The following is an 18,273-nucleotide window of genomic DNA, read 5'->3' on the forward strand; positions in this document are numbered from 1 at the left end:
CAATTTTACTTAATAGGATACATCTTGCCATAGCTCAAGGAAAACTAAGAGGAAAAGTTCAGGTGTACCTCATCTCTCTTCTGCAAATGAGTATGCAAAGAGCAGGCAGAGAAACTGAAGCAACTGTTCAAGCAAACATCCTTTTCTACTAGCAGGTAAAGTCTCCTTTTAGATATTTTGGTACTTATTTTCACTGTCTCAGCTACTTTTTAGAGTGGATCAAGCTCCTTGGAAAGAAACGTGGTGAGAGAATTTTTATAATTTCTTGGTAAATCCCATGTCATAGATCTATGTATTGATTTTTGGCAATAGTCCCCACTTACTGACTTGCAAAAGCTATCGTTATGTCTCATATAGCAAGTGCACATACAAGGAGTACAAAACCACTCCATTACCAGAAAAGACCAAGGGAGAACAGCAAGCGGTACAGTTCTTGCCAAACACATTCATATATTTATGTACAACAAAACTTGAACGCAAGTCAAACTAGGTCTATAGACAGGGAATACTGGTAAACTACCTCTTGTTTAAAAGTGTCTTGCAGTCCATATTATATGCTTCCTAGCACTGGTGGTCCTGATATATAAAAAAGCTTAACTCAATCTCCATTTGAACAAACTTTATATCGTTTAGCTACCTGCTGGTGTCAAATGGAGGCCAAAATTAACATTCCCTCACCCAAACCCAGACCCAGACACACTGCGAGGTTATTGCTTATGTGCCTGAGGCACAATATGTATAAAGGCTGGCATCAGCTCATAGATACAAGAACACTGTCTAGTTAAAACATTTCTTATAAATGACTACACTGAAATATAAGCATCTTAAATGGCTTTTATGGAAATATTATGATACAGAATAATTCTGATTTTAATTTTATTAAAACCAGGAAAGTTAAAATGCCATAAAAATGATCATTATCATGCTAAAAGAACAACAATTACTAATTATGTGTTTGGCATTCTCTTGCTTAAAGCGATTTTTAATTTTCCATATACTATGCCCATTTTCTACATGAAATGAAATTGATCCTTACTACTTTGAATCTAATACTAATCATTATGAAATCATATTAGACATTTCAGTGCCTGTGTCTCTAGGACATATGGTATCCTGAGTGAGAACAATAATTCAGAATCATTTTACTTAGCTGTTATCAATTATACTCATGTTCTCTTACAGCGAAAAGGAGGTTTATCATTTATATTACTAAACTTAAAATATCTACTGTTTACTTTCACTGCCCAAGAACCTCAACGTGACTCATACAACAAAGATTCTAATTAGAGTAATCTTTTCTACAACCTGATTGTTGTTTTCTAACTCAAACAAGATTTGAATTTGAAGATGATATACTCTGCTGGGTCTTTGTAACCTGTAACAATTTTCTATCTTAATAGCTACACTGTGGCATTTGAAAATTGGCAATTATTCATTTTGCCATGAGCTAGTAACTAAAAGAGTGAAACTCCTATCTGTGAGGAATGATATAGTAAATAACGGATTAGCAAAGTCAGGCACTCAGTGACAGTATATCCTCTTGCTTACACCTAACAAAGCAAATGTTCAGTATGGCTTTTCTCTTCACTATACAAATTTTATGTTCACTTTAATCAATTCCATCTCTAGAAAGAAAATATTTTAAAAAGCAGAAAACTAATCATGTTAATAAAGATTTCACTCAGCAGAAGCAGAGAGCAAAACATAATTCATCTCCCTCTAGATTTTTAACAAGTTGTGACAACCTCACACAGCCATCTATAAACGCTACTTAATAAACATTTTGTGTTCAAAATAAAATAAGTCTGTTTATAAGAATACACTAATCTGGATTTTTCACAGCAAAGACATAAAAAGTACAATTTGTATTTCTTGTCCTTCACTATAAAACTGAGGTCTTTAGTCTAAATTGACCATTCAGGTTTTTCCATGAGCTGTGGGGAAAGGCAGCCACCTCCATAAGACAATTCATCCTGTCCTCACACAAACATCCAAGACAGATGGGAGGAACTGTTCTCTGGAAGTAGCTCTCTGTCTCAGTCTCCCTCCAGATCTGTACAGGGACACTAGATAACTTTGACCAATACCTAACTTTTTGATAGCTAAATTCAAAAAAGATGAATCCATCTTCTCATGCCTTTCGTTGGAAATCTTAGTTTGTGGTAAGTTTTTTTTTTTTTTTTTAATCAATGCAGACTGACTGTTTTGGCTTGAAGCTTCAGCATCTCATAGGCATCTGGTTAAAATTCCTACTGCATTACACCTGCCCTGCTGTCAGAGACACGTTAGTTAGTCTGCTCCATCTAGAAAGCTGATAGGGAGTCCAGATTTTCAGTTGCTCCTGTAATAGTATTAGATCTCTGATGTGGAACGAGGAAAGTTGCTATCAGGTTACTAGGCAATCAATACAAGTGTGGGCAAGATTTACAGCAGAACAGATAAGGGTAAAGGGAGAGCCATTATAGCATAGATTCTGATGATTAAGTAGTGCCTTAACCCGGAAGCAAGCCAGGTTTTTTTTCCTCCGTAAGAAACCAACAGAAACATTTGCATTGTTTCTGTTCAGATAAAGGTGTCTGAACCTAGCCTGCCAGTTCCGCATACTTCCATCTCCTGAGTAGAGTTAACTATTAGCAAACAATAAATGTACAGATTTTTATATACCCTTAAGTGACTCAATTCTTTAAGGATCCTATTTATAGTCTTTAAAATAGTAAAGAATACAGAAATAAAAGTGAGAGTTTGTTTAAAATTTATATGTTTTAGGAACACATTAAAAATAATATTGCTGACATTCCATACCTGAGTAGTGGTTGCTTTGGATAAGAAGGTTGGTCACTGTTTTGGCATGGTTGAGGTTTTTTTGTGACTTGCTTATAAATATTCCTGGCAGTTACTCCAATCCACAGCATAGTAGAGAGTGTAGAATAATGTAGTACTATGCCAACCTAAAAAAATAGAGTGGACAGTTAAACAAGTCAGTAAATGGATCAGTAAAACAAGAGTTCTAGAAGAATCTTAATGCATAAGTGTGCAAGCAGATTTTTTTTTGTTATTGAATTTGTAAGTGCATCAATTTTTTCTTTCTCTCTGGTTATTTCTAACCAGGGAAAACACTTTTAAAAAGCAGATGGAATCTGTTATTTAATCTATCATAGATAATATCTGTGATACCAGATGGTATGTTATGAAACCGAGACTGTAAAGACATTTGTTGTCCAAGAACCTGATTAATGACAACTTTTTACACCTGGATTTAAAGTGATGTGAAGCTTAGTTTGTGTTGCAAGCTTTGTTAGCTGATCAAGACAATGCAATTTAAAAATTAATGAGGTCAGCATTTTTGCTTGCTATTATGCTCCTATTTCCTTTCATTTTTCAGGAATATCCTGCTGCAGTTCCCTCGCAGCTGCATATAGCCAAGGTTAACTTCTTGTTATGGGATCAGTTCTATTTGCCTAAAACCAGATTACTTTCAGACGTATTTTAAGGAACTTATAAACTTGGCCATAAAACTTTTAAAATTAAATGACAGATCTTGGTATCCTCACTTAAAAGGAAATACCAACTCTCAATAGTGTTGTTATAATTTTGTCTCCAAGAAACTGGTGTGTTTAGCATTGAAAGTAAAATAAAGTACAAACACCTCTAAAATATAACATCTTTGTTATGTCAGTAATTGTTATTCATTACTATGGAAACAGTAATTGGAATTTTATCCAATCTCCAATGCTTTATTACATCAGCTAAGTCTCCATCTGATTATATAAAATGAGGTTACCTTTGAAGCAATAACCTGACATTTTGCAGTGACAAGTAAAATATTGCTATAATTGGAAAGCACATAAATGTTTAACGAATACAGAGAATTGCTGAATAAAGCTAACACAAATCTATTATAATGATTTATTTGAACCAGTGTTCATTTTTGCTCTACTTAAAACAAAATAATTGATGAATAAAAAAAAATTTCCATGAATTTTGTTTATATTTAGTAATAGAGCACAAAACTTGAAGATAGCAGCAAATATCATCAACAGAAAACCCTTTGTAATTTTCTCTGGGACTTGTCTGACACATTAGACAAGGGAGTATAAAGCCTTCGTAGCTGTTGTCGCTTGAGGTAAAAGAAGCAGAAGTAAAAGAATGAGACAACTTTGTACCATCAGCTGGCAGATGTTGCCAGTTCAGTGGCTAGTGCTGTCTGGAGTTAGTTCATATGCAGTTTGCAGCATTTCTGTGGGGATACAGTGAACATGACTATGAGCTGGGGCAGGGGGGTGAAGGAGTCAGGCAGGAAGGAGAGGAGGGGGAGGAGAAAGGCGGAGAGAAAGAGGGAGAAAAAGGAGGTGGGAACCATGAGAAAGAACTGGAAAAATTCTAGAGGTTTAGTTCATAACCTCTTTCTCATTTCAGCATACCACTGCTACTACGTAGTGTATAATTATTCTACAGAAGTATGTCAGAGTCCATAGGAATATGAACAGCATGGATTAATTCCCTGTGAGGAGGCACCTACATGTGAAATTCTAACAACATATATGGCCATATATAGAGAAATGATCAGCCACTTAAATGAATGAGATTCCTAAAAATAGACCAGTAAAACAATTGTATTGAACTTTCAAGGAGGCAGCTGAACTGAAAGCACCATTGCTATGCCACACCTTAGTCACATTAATTTTCATCATAGTATGGTCATATTTCACCAACTTAGTTCCTTCTTACATATGGACAAATTGAACAAACATGGACAAGAGAGAAATGTTATCATCTTCTGTACTAACTCTTTAATAATATGCCTCTCTCTCAAAAAATATATCCATTTGCATTTCTTGCTTAAAGGAAAAGAGGATATATCCTGATCATCCAGGACCTTTTCATGACAGATTCGGAGGATAATGGTGACAATCTAGAGATAAAACATATATGATACCACAAAAAATGTGGAACTTGGAAGGGTGTGCTGAGCTGTTATACTAAATTCCAAAGGAAAGAATACCTTTTTTTCCTGTGTGGTGATGATTTTGTTTATCACTTCCCATCACAAAATATGCTTTCTGGACTAGAATTTTTGTTCTTATTCACTCCCTAATAATAATTAGTAAAGAAATGCTTTTCACACCTCGTCTTGAAAATTTAGTGTTTCAAAGCAGTGGGCTTTGCTCTCTGCCTCTTCCTTCCCCATATCTCCATACTGACATCAGTCATGCCACAGAGATGCATTTTCCTCACCGCTGCACTTAGGGACTGTAGCTGCATGCTCTTTTGTCTCCTTCAGTGGGACCACCTCTTTCTAGCTCTCTAAGCCAGGGGGACATTTGAGCCCTATGCTAGAAATACATGAGATACCAGCTCATGACATGGAAGGGGAAGACAAGGCTCGACAGAAAGAAGAACAGGACAAAGACAGTTTTGCTCAGTAAACTCTCGCTTGACTCTGTTAGCAGAGGTAAACCTTAGCTTTATGCGCTAAAGGTCCAGGGTACAAATGTATCTGTGTATATCTTGTTACTGTATTTGTGCCTCTGTAAAGTCTAAGAGGCCAATAAAAGATATAAATTAAATATCCAAGTGTTCACTTACAACTATTTTCACTGTAAGTAGAACTTTTGTATTTCACATAAAATTGTGCGGGAAGGGTCGAGCTTTCCACACAGAACAAAGGGTTATGATTGAATATATTAAAGTGATGATTCTTAATCATAAGAAGGTTTTCCACTGACAGGCCAAATGGTACAGAAAGAACTGTCAGGACATGTGCATTGAAGACAGCATTGCACCGAAAGCTATTTAATAACTGCAGTTACATGGTGAAAATTTTCTTGTTTCCTTGGACTCCTTTTTTCCATGCATTTGTGTTCTTAGAACTCTTACCTTTGGGAATAAGCACCAGCCAACTGAATAGAAGGTTATGGTGTTATACAGTAAGAAGATGATGGCTGCATGTGCTCCTTCAATAAATTTCAGCACGTTAGAGGTAACTTAAGTTCCACACCATGCAGTTATCACAGTAATGACTAGAATACGCATTTATGCAAAGCATTTCGGCAAAAAAATCTCTCTTGATCAGCTTTAAATTGTGCGTAAATGTCTTTGTTTTCCCCTAGTTTTTAATGTCTTTTTTTTTTTTTAAAATTGTAATAATATTTCAGATAAGATTGTCCTTCTTCAGACAGTTCTATTCGAAGGAGGATATGGATATGCACTGACATTCCATTTAAACTAACAATCCTACACTGAAAGTGATTCTTTTCAGTGAGGTGAAGGGATCCAGGAATTTCTTTGTGGTCTATACCATCACTGGATGGGAATATTTCATGATCTTCAAACATGTAGCCTCAGAACAGCCCCATGCTCCCTTCACAGGTGAAAAAAATTCGAGCAAGAGGTTGAGATCCACAAATCAGGTACCTGAGACCAGGAAGGACAATCTTCAGCACAGCATGCACACCTAACTCCATAGCGTGCAGAGTCTTTAGTTGTCATAGGTTGCTGCTAGTGAAGTTTCTAGCCACCTAAAGTCCTGCTTGTGCATATGACTAGCTCTGTTCCTGCCTCAGCAGAGCTGAACAGTGTAACACCTTCCTCACCAAAGACCACTCAAGCTCTTAAATAGCATTCTTCACTTGCAACATCCTAACTGGCAAACTTGATCACAGTACATTAATTTTACACCCATGCTTTAAAAAAAATATATAGCTAGAGCAGAAAGAACGGCTTCTTTCTTCCTCTTTCTATATTATTTTTGTTTCCACAGCTCTTACCCGAGATGTGGTGCATAGCTCTAGGACCTCCTTAGTTCAACAGAATTCAAATCCAAATTTCAAGCTTCCAAGGGTAGTATTCTAACTTCCAGGTTACTGGCTAGTATGGAACTGGCTTCACCTTTCTGCTGAAAAATTACTGCCCTGCATAAAGGAATTCACAAGCAGTTTCACATATGACACTCATCAGGAAGGAGGAAGATTTGAGCCTTGCCAAATTTTACATGGAAACTTTTATTTGATAAACCGTGTAGGAGGTTCTTGGAGATGTGCTGGAAGTGATCATGCCACTCAGTGACTGGCTACTAGGATAAAAAAAATTATAATTCTGTCTCACTCCCTAACTTTTCTGTCTCCTCAGCCTTGTGCCCCTAAGCCTATTCTTCATGCTTCAACATATTGAACTGATGATTTCACCCCCTAGCATCCATAGCCTCATGGCTACTGTGCTGTCCTGGAAAGCAGGGGCTACGCGACTGAAATCTTTCACACTGAGGGTACAGAACCAATGCCTTCCACACACGGCACATCCAGCTAAAACTGTGTCTCCTTCTGTCTCAATCTTACATGAAAAGAATGAAAGATTTTGCCATAAACTCAAGACCCTGGATTCTACAGCCAGCATTCAGTGACAGAGTCAGATTCATGGATAATCTACACAGTTCATAGATATAATAATTCACAGGAAATCTGTGAAGAAGCAATCAACTCTTCCAGACCAGCACTCTAACACCAGTTTTCTTTATAAATCATAAAGACTGCATACCACATATACAAGTGAGACTGTCTATACAAAATCCTCTCTGAAACAGGGATGCAGGTTTAAAAGGGAGTTTTAGATTTCAGATAAACATAAATATCTTAACCATCTCTGAAAACACTTTTCTTTTTTGTGCAATTACTTTGCCTTCAAGGGGATATGAAGGTTCTTCCAGCTATTTATCACAGAAAATGGGTACCTTCCATAGCCCTAACTCCTGCTGCTTAAAATTAGCCTGGGACGCCTCATTTAAAGGGAGAAGGCAATCCAACTGAAGTTATTTTAGAACCACCAGTTTTGCTTAATTATGAAGAATAAAAGTTAACTCAGTCTATTATTTCACTTCAGTAAGGAGGTTGCAAGTGTGTGAAATTTGTGTGAAATTTTTAGGGACAATTACAAAAAGAAAGGCGGAGGTGCACTAGCTTTGACACCACATTTCCGTGATTAGGACAGAAAATGCTTGCACTTGGAATCTTCCTCTATGCACTCCAGAAACAAAAAGTGCAAATTACATCGCTGCAGGGTGAAGCTCTGTTTTGAACTGTAGCAGATGGAAAGATACCTGTGCTATAGCAACACTGATAGTGTTACACACCGAGTATAACTAATACTGCTTGAAGCAGTAATATTTTCACAAATATATTTTTAAACTGTAATATGACACTTTCTTCCCAGAGTTGGAGAAAAAAAAACAAAAACAAACCATGAGAAGGAGACAAAACTTAGACTTGAGGGACACACAAGCCGAAAACAACTATATAAATATACCTTTCATTAGGCTGAGTGATTTAAAGAATTGCTATATTCCATACTCAGAAGAAAAGGAGTGCTGTCCAGCCCACCACCACTTATGCAAGCTATGGGAAATGTTCAAATAAATTAGCTTCTCAGGAAAGCATTAGTAGGTCTGGCCTCCCTACCTCCTAGCTGTGGCACCCTGAATATTAATTCACAGAGTAATCCTCTCAGGGTTATTATCACAGGAAGAGACAGCCACTGGCACTCAGAATTTTGAAAAATATTGCTGTCGGTAGACAAGAAAGGGTCTGTGGCGGGGTACAACTTTCTGGGAGTGAACATTTCTTTGGCCTGTGTTACCAGCCATAGGAGTCTTGTCTTAGATTGTTTGGACTGTTGCATCCATTAAACCTACCTAATTACATCAGACAATTTCTACCAGGAAATAGAGGACTGTGTGTGTCTTGTATGTCCTGTAGCTTTCCTATATTGTAACTGTTGATGATATTGTCTGTTGACGTAGCATGGTGTCAGGTAAATAAGTGACTTTATGAAACTGATTAGAAGCCATACGTGAATGGATCCATTCAGTTTCTCTAAGTGCGCATGCTTCTCAGCAGCTCTGCAATCTGGCCCTATACCATAGCAAGAAACAGCTGTCGCTGATAATGCATTTTATGAATATACCCCAGTAGTATATGTATTACTCGTAACGGATTATTAATAAATCATTTATCTCAATCAATTTCTCATTATTGCTGTTAATACTGCATTGTTACCATGCAATCTGCAAAGTAAATAACCAGACAATGACTGTAACAACAGATGGCCGTTTGTGATCGTGTAATTACACAGCCATGGCTGCCCTACAAACTAATCTGCTACCCTTACTTGCAAGCTGCAGATAAAGACAATGGAAAGTGATATTTCAATTTGCTAGAACTCACAGATTAATTATGAGACAATACATTAGACATTGTGAGATATTTATCTCAGAAAAATCTAGTGGACAACTGTGTCATTTAAATGAATACTATGTAATATACATAGGTAGACTTTGCACGTGGAATGTTCCAGGTGCTTACAGATCTACATACGCTGTTTATTGATGGGCATGCACAAGTATACACAAAAGGCTTCCAAAGCATCTCACTGAAAATTAGAGTAATAACTCTTACACTAGTTATGCAAGTTTTGCAAAGACTCTGCTGTTGGCTGGCGACTCCTGCTGTTTACACCCATTCAAGCCCATCAAAAGAACGAGATTAGTGACAGGTAAAATATCTGGGAGAATGTTGGCTTAACGTGGGCTTAATTTACCACTTTATTAAGTGGTAAATACCAACAACATTCATGAGAACTGGAGCAATTCTACAAAATCCAAGAGGAATGAACATTTAAGACAGACAAATTGCAACTAGCCCTTATCAGGTGTTACAGAAGATGACTGAAATGACTCTCTTTATGCACTGTACAGACTTGGTCTCTATATTCAGAGCAGCTGAAGTCATGCCCTCTCTGTCCATGTCATGGCACTATATATCCAGAAAGGATGAAACAAGAGATGTGAAAGACGTGAAATAGTCCAGCAGTGCAAACAGGGGTCCATAAATCATAAGTCTCCTTAGCTTGAGTTGTAATTAAAATCCATAATCATACTATAACCATTAAGCTTCCCAAGTATATATTTAGGGATCACCCAGTAAAGCTAGGGCCACCCTCAGGAAAAATGGCATATATATTACAAAAAAGCAGCAGTAATTTTAGTTCCACACATACAATCCAAAGATCAGAAATGACATTAGAAATATTTGGGAATCATATTTTTCAACTACTCTGTAGAACAGAGAAATAATATGATTTTCAGGGATTTTTTTTTAAAATAAGGAAATCTGAGCTGCAGAGAAGTTAATGCACTGGTCAGCCTCTCACAGAAACTCAGGTGACAACCAAACACTGAACACTCCCAGTGCTGATCTTTAAAAGACGTGCCTATAATGATGACTTATTTTGAAGAATTTAAGGTCCAGGAACAGTATATGAATAGAAATAGAGCCATCAGTATTATGTTAAAAGATGCAGTTTCAGGTTTTAATTCAATTAGTAAGAATTACTAAGACAGATACTTACAGCTTGACATATGATCGGATATTTAATGCGATTGATTCCACCAGCAAAAACAGCAAACGTAAGAGCGGTATGGAAACAAAAGTTGAGAAGCATGTGCCATCCTTTTCTACTTATTCGGATTGTGCTGTTGAAAAAAATTACATTTTAAAATTAAAAAACAACATATCTATTATGAAAATTATGCTTTGGAAAAAAATGCTTAATATGATAGAATTAAATTGTCTGATTCTTGAATACCTACTTGGCAATTTACCCATAGGACGGAGTCTGATTTATACAGCATTGAAATCAATGGTAAAGGGTAAAATCAATAGTAAAAATTGTAGAGTCTACTAAAGGAGTCTACTGCCTCAAAGTTTCCTCCATCTAATCAAGCATTTAAAGTAGAGTAATAAAAGTAAAAGGCTTCTTGCATAGCTGCAGATATGCGGAACCGTAACAAGACATCTCTAAAGGATTAAATGGAAGCTGAAGATCAGAAGTCATTGCATTAAGTTCACTTAATTAATATTTAGCAGCTTCTACAGTACAATACATTCCTACTTTTAAAAATTGCTAATGGTCTTTAACAGAAGTACGTAGTTAAAATGGCATTTATATAAATCTTTCATATAAAGGAAAACACAAGTTTTCTAAAACAAAGAAGATTTAGAAGTCAAAGAAAGTTTCTTTTGCCCAATGGTAGTTACCAAGTCTTTCAACCAAACATGGTGATAGAAGCCAAGAGTGCCAGCATAGCTGCCTGAAGTGCTCCTCTTTGACTGGAACTTGCCAGACAGCAAGTTGGTAGTGCTCGTAGTTGCATATTGAGTTGTCAAGTTTGAAATCTTAGGAACAGCGTGAAACCATTTAGAGATACATCTCAGGGAAGATACAGCTGGGGAACAGCTTGAGAAATGTTGACATAACCTTTTTTTGATTTCTCTGGTGTAAATCACATTGCTGATACTACTATCCAACAGTAATTCAGATAATTTTAATTTATCTTTTCAGTGAGGGTTAGAAAAATTGAGGTACCTCAGCATAATGCCGACCGTTTAACACAAGTGCTTAAAATTGAATTCTTACCTGTGATGGACAATGTAGGTGATAATGGAAGCAAACAGGCACAACAACATAACTGCAGTACATGCATATACCACAGGGTGCAGAAACTCCCCTGGGTACTGGGGGAAAGACAGCACTGTCTTAAAATCCTATGGAGAAAGCAAAATGATTTAACATTGTTAGGCATGTGTGAAAATCTGAGACTTGTTTTCAATACGTCCTGTCATTTCTAGCTGTTCCCTTTCAAGAGCAGGAAAATAAGATGATGAACTTTTTATGTAGGTATAGTTTGTGAATTTACAATAACACTGGACTGCTCTTTCCTTATCTGCGTACACTTTGCAAGACAGAAATTAACCTTTTTGAACAAGCAGATATATCCTAATTGAAAAAGTGGTCTGAAAAAGTACACAGAACATTACATCTTCCAGGCATTAGCAATATCTGTTCCTTCTGATAACATGAACTTTATGTGTGTATTTTACTAGGATATTAAGTACAAAATATCAAATTATCATAAAGGTCTCTAAATGGCGTATACACGGCTACAGAAGAATGACTCAAAGAAACAAGTCATGAGAATACACCCAAAATATTGACTGACTTGCTCCTATATTAAAATGTAATTCCCAGTTGATACAGCTCCTCTGACCCCATGACCTTCACACTTAGTTGCAAATTCTCTACTACCTACGTCAATACAAAAGCAGCTTGACAGCTATATTAACAGCAAAGATCCATGCATTCCTTTTGGACCTGCTAGTGCCTACTGACACCATTCTTCATGAAAAACATAATGGAAAACTTAATTTCTTTGTAAAATTAACAGTATCAAATTCCCATTCTCAGTTACTGGATCTCGCAAGTAAGAAGTAAAGAGAGCTATATCTGCAGGTATGATAGATGTTTCCATCTATGGAAAGGATGCAAAGGAAAGGCAAAAGGAGCCCATTACAGAACACAGTATGTCTTCAGACTACCTGAATTAAGCCAAACATTAGAGGCTCACTGTAATACATTAAGCCACATTTGTTAGTGGCACTGTATTTTCTGCAAACAAGTGCTATAAATTAGATACATAAACTATCACCTGGGTGCAAACAAAGTGTCCTCTACCTGCCGGTATCCATGTGCAGAGGTGCTAACTGTGCACACAAAAATGTAGATACATCCGAGCACACAAAAAGATAAAATCTGAAAAAGTACTGAATGTGACAAGCCAGCAAACTCTAACACTAAAAATACTGGCATAGATTTAAAAGACTTTTTCTTACTTGTCAGTTTTAGGGTCTCCTGGAAGAAGTTTCAATACATTGTTTTCCTGAGGTGAAATCTCCCCTTTGGAGACTGGGATTGTAACGCTAATACATTTTTTAAATTTCATTTGCATGCAGGGAGCTGATTTCCAGCACCATTGTTTATGTATATGAACTTGTCCATGTACAAGCAGCTAATGGTCATGAGTGTATGCAATTATTAAATCAGGGGGGAAAGGTACTGTTCTGTTTACCTTCCAGAAAGATCCTTACAAGTAACAGATGCCCTAGGACTCATTATTTTTCTTCATACTAGCTTTAAAGTTCCTAAGATTGATTGTACCAGTTTCTCCAGATGCATATTAATGTCAGGTCTAAAACAGAGCAGCTTATGACAGATATCAAATAACATATGAACAAGATGGCAAATACATGTCATCGCATCCCATTTCTCCAAGTACTTCCTCAGCTTGCCTGTGTACCTCGGTTAAACCTCCTTAGTCAGCACTTGCCCCACACAAGTCCCCTCTCAGCCCTGCTGAGTTCACTAAGACTTCAAGTCAGAGGTGGAGTCACTTGTCACAGGGGTACTCTTACACTGTCCCCTAACATCTCTTGCTACTTTACCCTCAACCTCAAGTGGAATAGAAGAGGAAAAGAACTCTGTCTTTTGATGTGGTAGCTTTTTAATGTGACAGAACTATGCTCTTGAGGCCTTCTCTTGATTTTGTGAATTTTAGTATGCATGAATATACATTCAGGATATACTGAATTAACAAATTTCAAATAATTCTTTAAAAGTCTATTGGCTCAGAACTGCCACTGAATGTCTACTCAAACGCCCCCCTTTTGATCATGTTTTCTCCCATGTCTTTATTTGCATCATCTCCCCATTAATTCTTTTACAGGCTGAATTTCTTGAGGTAGACTATTATTTACCAGAAATGTTCAGAACAATTTTGGCTCATGTTAGTAGGGTAGTAATGTAAATAAACATAAATACTCTGCTAAAAATGATAAAATATTTACTCCTAGCTCTTGCTCATACAATCATATTTTGCTATACCAGTAGTACACTTTGTCATAATTTTATGCACACACTTGCTTCAGTTCTGTGCATTAAGAAAACTGTTATTGTAACTAATATAGTAGTAACAGTGCACTTATTTAAAGAAATTAATATATTGAATATTTCTGAAAAAATACTCTGAAAAATTAACGAAGTTGTGAAAAGGGAAGCACAGAAAAGCTACGCATTTATATAGCAACAAATTAAAGCCATTTTACTTGAGTTAGCATCATTCAGTGTACTAAAGAACTAGCCTTTAATAGTGTAAATGCAAGGATCAACGAATCACTGTGTTTGAACATCAGTCTAAAAGCAAATGCCATATGCTTTACAGGAATACAGCCATTTTCCCTGCAGAAGAATTAAGAACAATCAGCATCTTACAGCTAATTCTATTTTAAAATATTCATTTTTTTATTATTATCTATTTTCTAATCTTGTACAGTAAACGAGTGGTAAAACTTTTGCATCATAATACATTATTGCCAACATAGAATATGCTTTTTAAGAGTTTTGTATATTGAAAACCGATTTCATTATAGATATATAATAAATTTATCTTGTCTGCTTGTTGATGATAATTAAACCTTATTGATCTGCCAACCTCCCCTGAGTAATCCTCTGGGGAAGACAGCATGCAGAAAACAAAGTTGTTTTTTTTTTTTTCACACTGTACACAAAGCAGCATAATTGTATGTTACATTTTAAAAAGGTGGGTTTGATTTTATTTCCTAGAGGGGATTCAAATGATGATGATATTGAAAATGGCAGGAATATCTACAGGAAAATTAATACAGACAGGACTTTGATCATTACAAACCGCTGCCTACAACTACAAGGCCAGTAAAGTGTTCTCTAATGAGGAATTGTCATTCATTCACCCTTATAGGAAGGTGTGAAACCAGCTTCCTTCAGCTGCAAATGCCACCATAGTATGAAAGGCATAATAGAAATTAGTGATGGAAATTAGTGACAGAAAAGGCTTTTTATCAGCTATTTAATCCAACAATCAGAATTATAAAAACATCAGGGTGCAAATGGGACTGTTTCACTTTTACTTCAGACTCCATTCTACAAATCGACTGAAAGACACATCTTTACTGATCAGTTAAAACTCAATATGAAAGTATAAAGATGTATAGACAAACTACATACCAAAGGCAGCCCTGAGACATCTAGTAGGAGATGCTGAGAAAGCTGAGGGGAACATATAGTGAGCTAATACTAAATATCTGGTACTTTCACAAAATCACAGCTGCTAAAAACAGTCTAGCTTGTGTTGTAAATTTTTGTAATCCATCTACTTATATTGGCAAATTAAACATTATTAATATATTAATATTAATATATAGAATGACTTTAGAGAGTGTAGTCTAACTGGTTTCTGTGTTTAAAGCAGGACATCTGAAATTATGTTCCCCAAGAAGGTGGTATTGAAGCACCACAGAGACTTAGAAATACAAGTGCATTTGAGAAATCAGTCATGGTGAGATTTAGATTCCTCCTGCTTAAACAAAACAAAACTTAAAAACTAGCAGCCAAGTATTAGGATGTTTAGGAGCACCAGAATATGGAAATTATCCATAGATTTGGGTTTCTGTGGAGAGCTGAAAACACTGCAATGCACATTGAGTGGAGCAGTTGATGTGCTGGAGGGCAGGACTGCCATTTGGCAAGATCTCAACAGGCTGGAGGAATGGGTTTACAGGAACCTCATGAAGTTCAATGGAGAGAAATAAAAAGTTCCTGTCTCTGGAACAAAGTAACCACCCCATCAGCAGTACAGGCTGGGGGACGACTGACTGGAAAGAAGCTCTGCAGAAAAGGATCAGAGGGTCCTAGTGGACAATAAACTGAAAGCAAGCCGGTGGTGAGCCCTTGTGGCACATGAGGTGAACCTATTCAGCCATAGTAGCAAGAGTGCAGGCAGCAGGCTGAGGGAAGTGATTATTCCCACCTATTCACCACTTGTGAGACCAAGTCTTGACTAGTGTGTCCAGTTTGGGGCACTTCAGTATGGAAAAGACATTGACAAATTGGAAGGAGTCCAGTAGAAACCACCAAGACAATAAAATGGCTGAAGACCTGGATTCTAGGTCTTTAACTTAAATCTCCATTCTCCCAAGAATCGGCTCATTTTACTGAGCTCCTTGATAGTCTGGATCCCTTTACCCTCTGGTTGAAGCTGCATCCCCAAGAATGCAAGATCCATTAAGCCAAAAGAAAGCAAGAGCGAATAGAAAGAAAGAGCTTGAGCCAGAGGCTTGATTTGTTATGACGTTAGTGCATTTTGAAGGAGATGAGCCTGGATTTTTGTCCCCAGTACCAAGCCAGTTTATGCATTTTACAGAGAAAACAACACGTCATTAGGTCTAATTTAATAAAAAGTAGATATAATCCAAGGAGAAAAATTAAAATATTGATATACAGCTCAGTTCACAAGAGTATAATAGTATAAAAGCCAGATCTTGCTCCTATGAGTACTCTAACTCCAAGGTTTTATGCAAAAGATAGGCATGTTCAGGAACTTTCTGAAAAAAGCAACCTTTTCTGGGAAGCTGGACTCAGTACTGTCCACATGGGCTAAGTATTCTCTGTTAGATGAGCAGTACATGCCAGCTGAGGACTGAGGTGAAGAGTATGTACCTCTTTTCCAGGTCGCTGAATGACAGCAGAGCTTAGAAATCTAGCTCTTCACACTGGGAAGCATCTATGCGCGTGCAGAGGAATCTAATTCCAGGAATTTTGCACTTCCCACTACAACAAATGTTAATTTTGCAGATAGCAGGTAAACTTTCTGGATCACTTTCATAGTCTTTGGTGCTTAAGCTCTGCTAAGGTCTATTCTGTCGGTGTAAAAGTGGTGTTTAGATGCACACACACAAAAAAGTTCATTCTTAAACCTCTCTTTATAAGCAGCCTGATTTTTTAAAGTACTGAAACACATTTCCACAGCCTGTTATGAGAAAACTCTTTGTTCTCTATAGGGAAAATGTCAAATACTATAATTATGTCAACCTTCTAAATGACATCTCTGTAATACTTCCCCATCTTATGAATTAATTTCTCAAAAGGCTTAGACAGGCTGTTTAATTTGGAGACGACCTGAAACGTGGAAGTTTAGGAGACTGTTTTCAGAATCGAACTTCATGAATAGGCCTAAGAAATTCTACAGTTGTCTCCAGTCACGCTGAAAATATTGAAACGTAGCTTTTGTGGGACTGTGATCCTACCAATTTGGAAAGACTTAAAAGATTCAGGGAATGCTTTTAAAACACCAGAAGAAAAATCCTGTTAACTTTTAGCATGATCCATTCCTACTATCTCGCTCCTCCTCAATTTCTCATTCACAGTTTTCCAAGGTTTACTTCCAGAATAGTTTCAAATTTGCTGTTTTTGTCAGCTCAGCCTCCTCAGCCCTAATTATCTCAAATAGCCATCCACTGAATGTATGCTACTTTTGCATATGACGACTCCTTACACTCACAAAGAAAAAAAAATCCAACAAAACCCCACCTACGTTGTTTGAAACAGAGATACATTGTGACAAAACAGAAAAGGAGTTGTTTATGATTTTATGTTCATTTAACCTTCAGGGTTACAATTAAAAATGCTAACAGTATTTATTAATCCATTTGATGTGAATTGAGAAGTAGATCCTTAGATGTAATAATTTTACTAGTGGGTTTTTTTTGTAGATTTGAGGAAATTACTATTGACAAAGCAGTCAGAGGGGGAAAACAAAGTGCTGTAAACAATTACAGACATATCTATCACTATTGAATTGCCATTATGTTCTAAGAAAAATGAAAGGAAGAAAAAAGGACAATGTATGTCAAAACATATTCAGCAAATTTTGAAATACAATGTTGCTGTTGGATATTCTTGTTATCCCCTAAAGAGTTTTTACTCAGATATACTATGGCTACAGGGCACTACATTGACCATAACATACATAAACATTGTCTTGAAAAATGAAAACATTGCTCTACAGCTCAGTTACGTATACCAAAGCTTCAGAATACATAAGATCATGATTTTACTCTAAACCAGAAAATCATGTTGCAGAGGTTCATGGTTCAAGACCCTAGAGGGCTTTGGCCACCTCCAAAAGAAGCTGGAGTGTGACTGTCTCTCTTCCTCCTACAGATAACAGGAGAGAAGACAAAATAGGGGACTGGTCTAAACACACATGAAGGGAAAGGTGGGAATATAACTCGAAAGTCTAATTCACAGTATTTTAGTCTCACCCTTAGGACATACCATTCAAAAGCTGATCAGGAAAAGATAATGCTGTATGAGGTTTGACGCTACTATTTTACTTCCATCCAGTGGCCTAACCCAGAGCAGAATGAAAGTGTGAGAGCAGTGTCAGGGAAGGAGCTCATACCTCCTTTCCACCCCAGCCTCCAAACCGTACTCTCTCCCTCATTGACATCACTTGAACAACTGTCACAGACAGAAATGAAATGGCTCTACATGAATACTTTCACTTGAAGTATG

The 18,273-nt window shown here is 36.9% G+C and overlaps 1 protein-coding gene across 2 annotated transcripts in view; it reads right to left on the reverse strand.

The window, feature by feature from the left end:
• Positions 1-18,273, reverse strand: part of ADGRA1 (adhesion G protein-coupled receptor A1) — a 291,575-nt gene that overhangs the window by 32,281 nt on the left and 241,021 nt on the right. For both annotated transcript variants that reach the window (XM_064463875.1, XM_064463876.1), the window contains 3 exons: positions 11,467-11,594; positions 10,399-10,522; positions 2,803-2,948 (listed from right to left, as the gene is read on the reverse strand). In XM_064463875.1, coding sequence (XP_064319945.1) covers positions 2,803-2,948; positions 10,399-10,522; positions 11,467-11,594 — 398 coding nt within the window. The remainder of the gene's footprint in view (positions 1-2,802; positions 2,949-10,398; positions 10,523-11,466; positions 11,595-18,273) is intronic.

The sequence above is a fragment of the Phalacrocorax carbo genome, chromosome 12 (genome assembly GCF_963921805.1).
Source record: "Phalacrocorax carbo chromosome 12, bPhaCar2.1, whole genome shotgun sequence".
In the NCBI taxonomy this organism is placed as follows: Eukaryota; Metazoa; Chordata; class Aves; order Suliformes; family Phalacrocoracidae; genus Phalacrocorax; species Phalacrocorax carbo.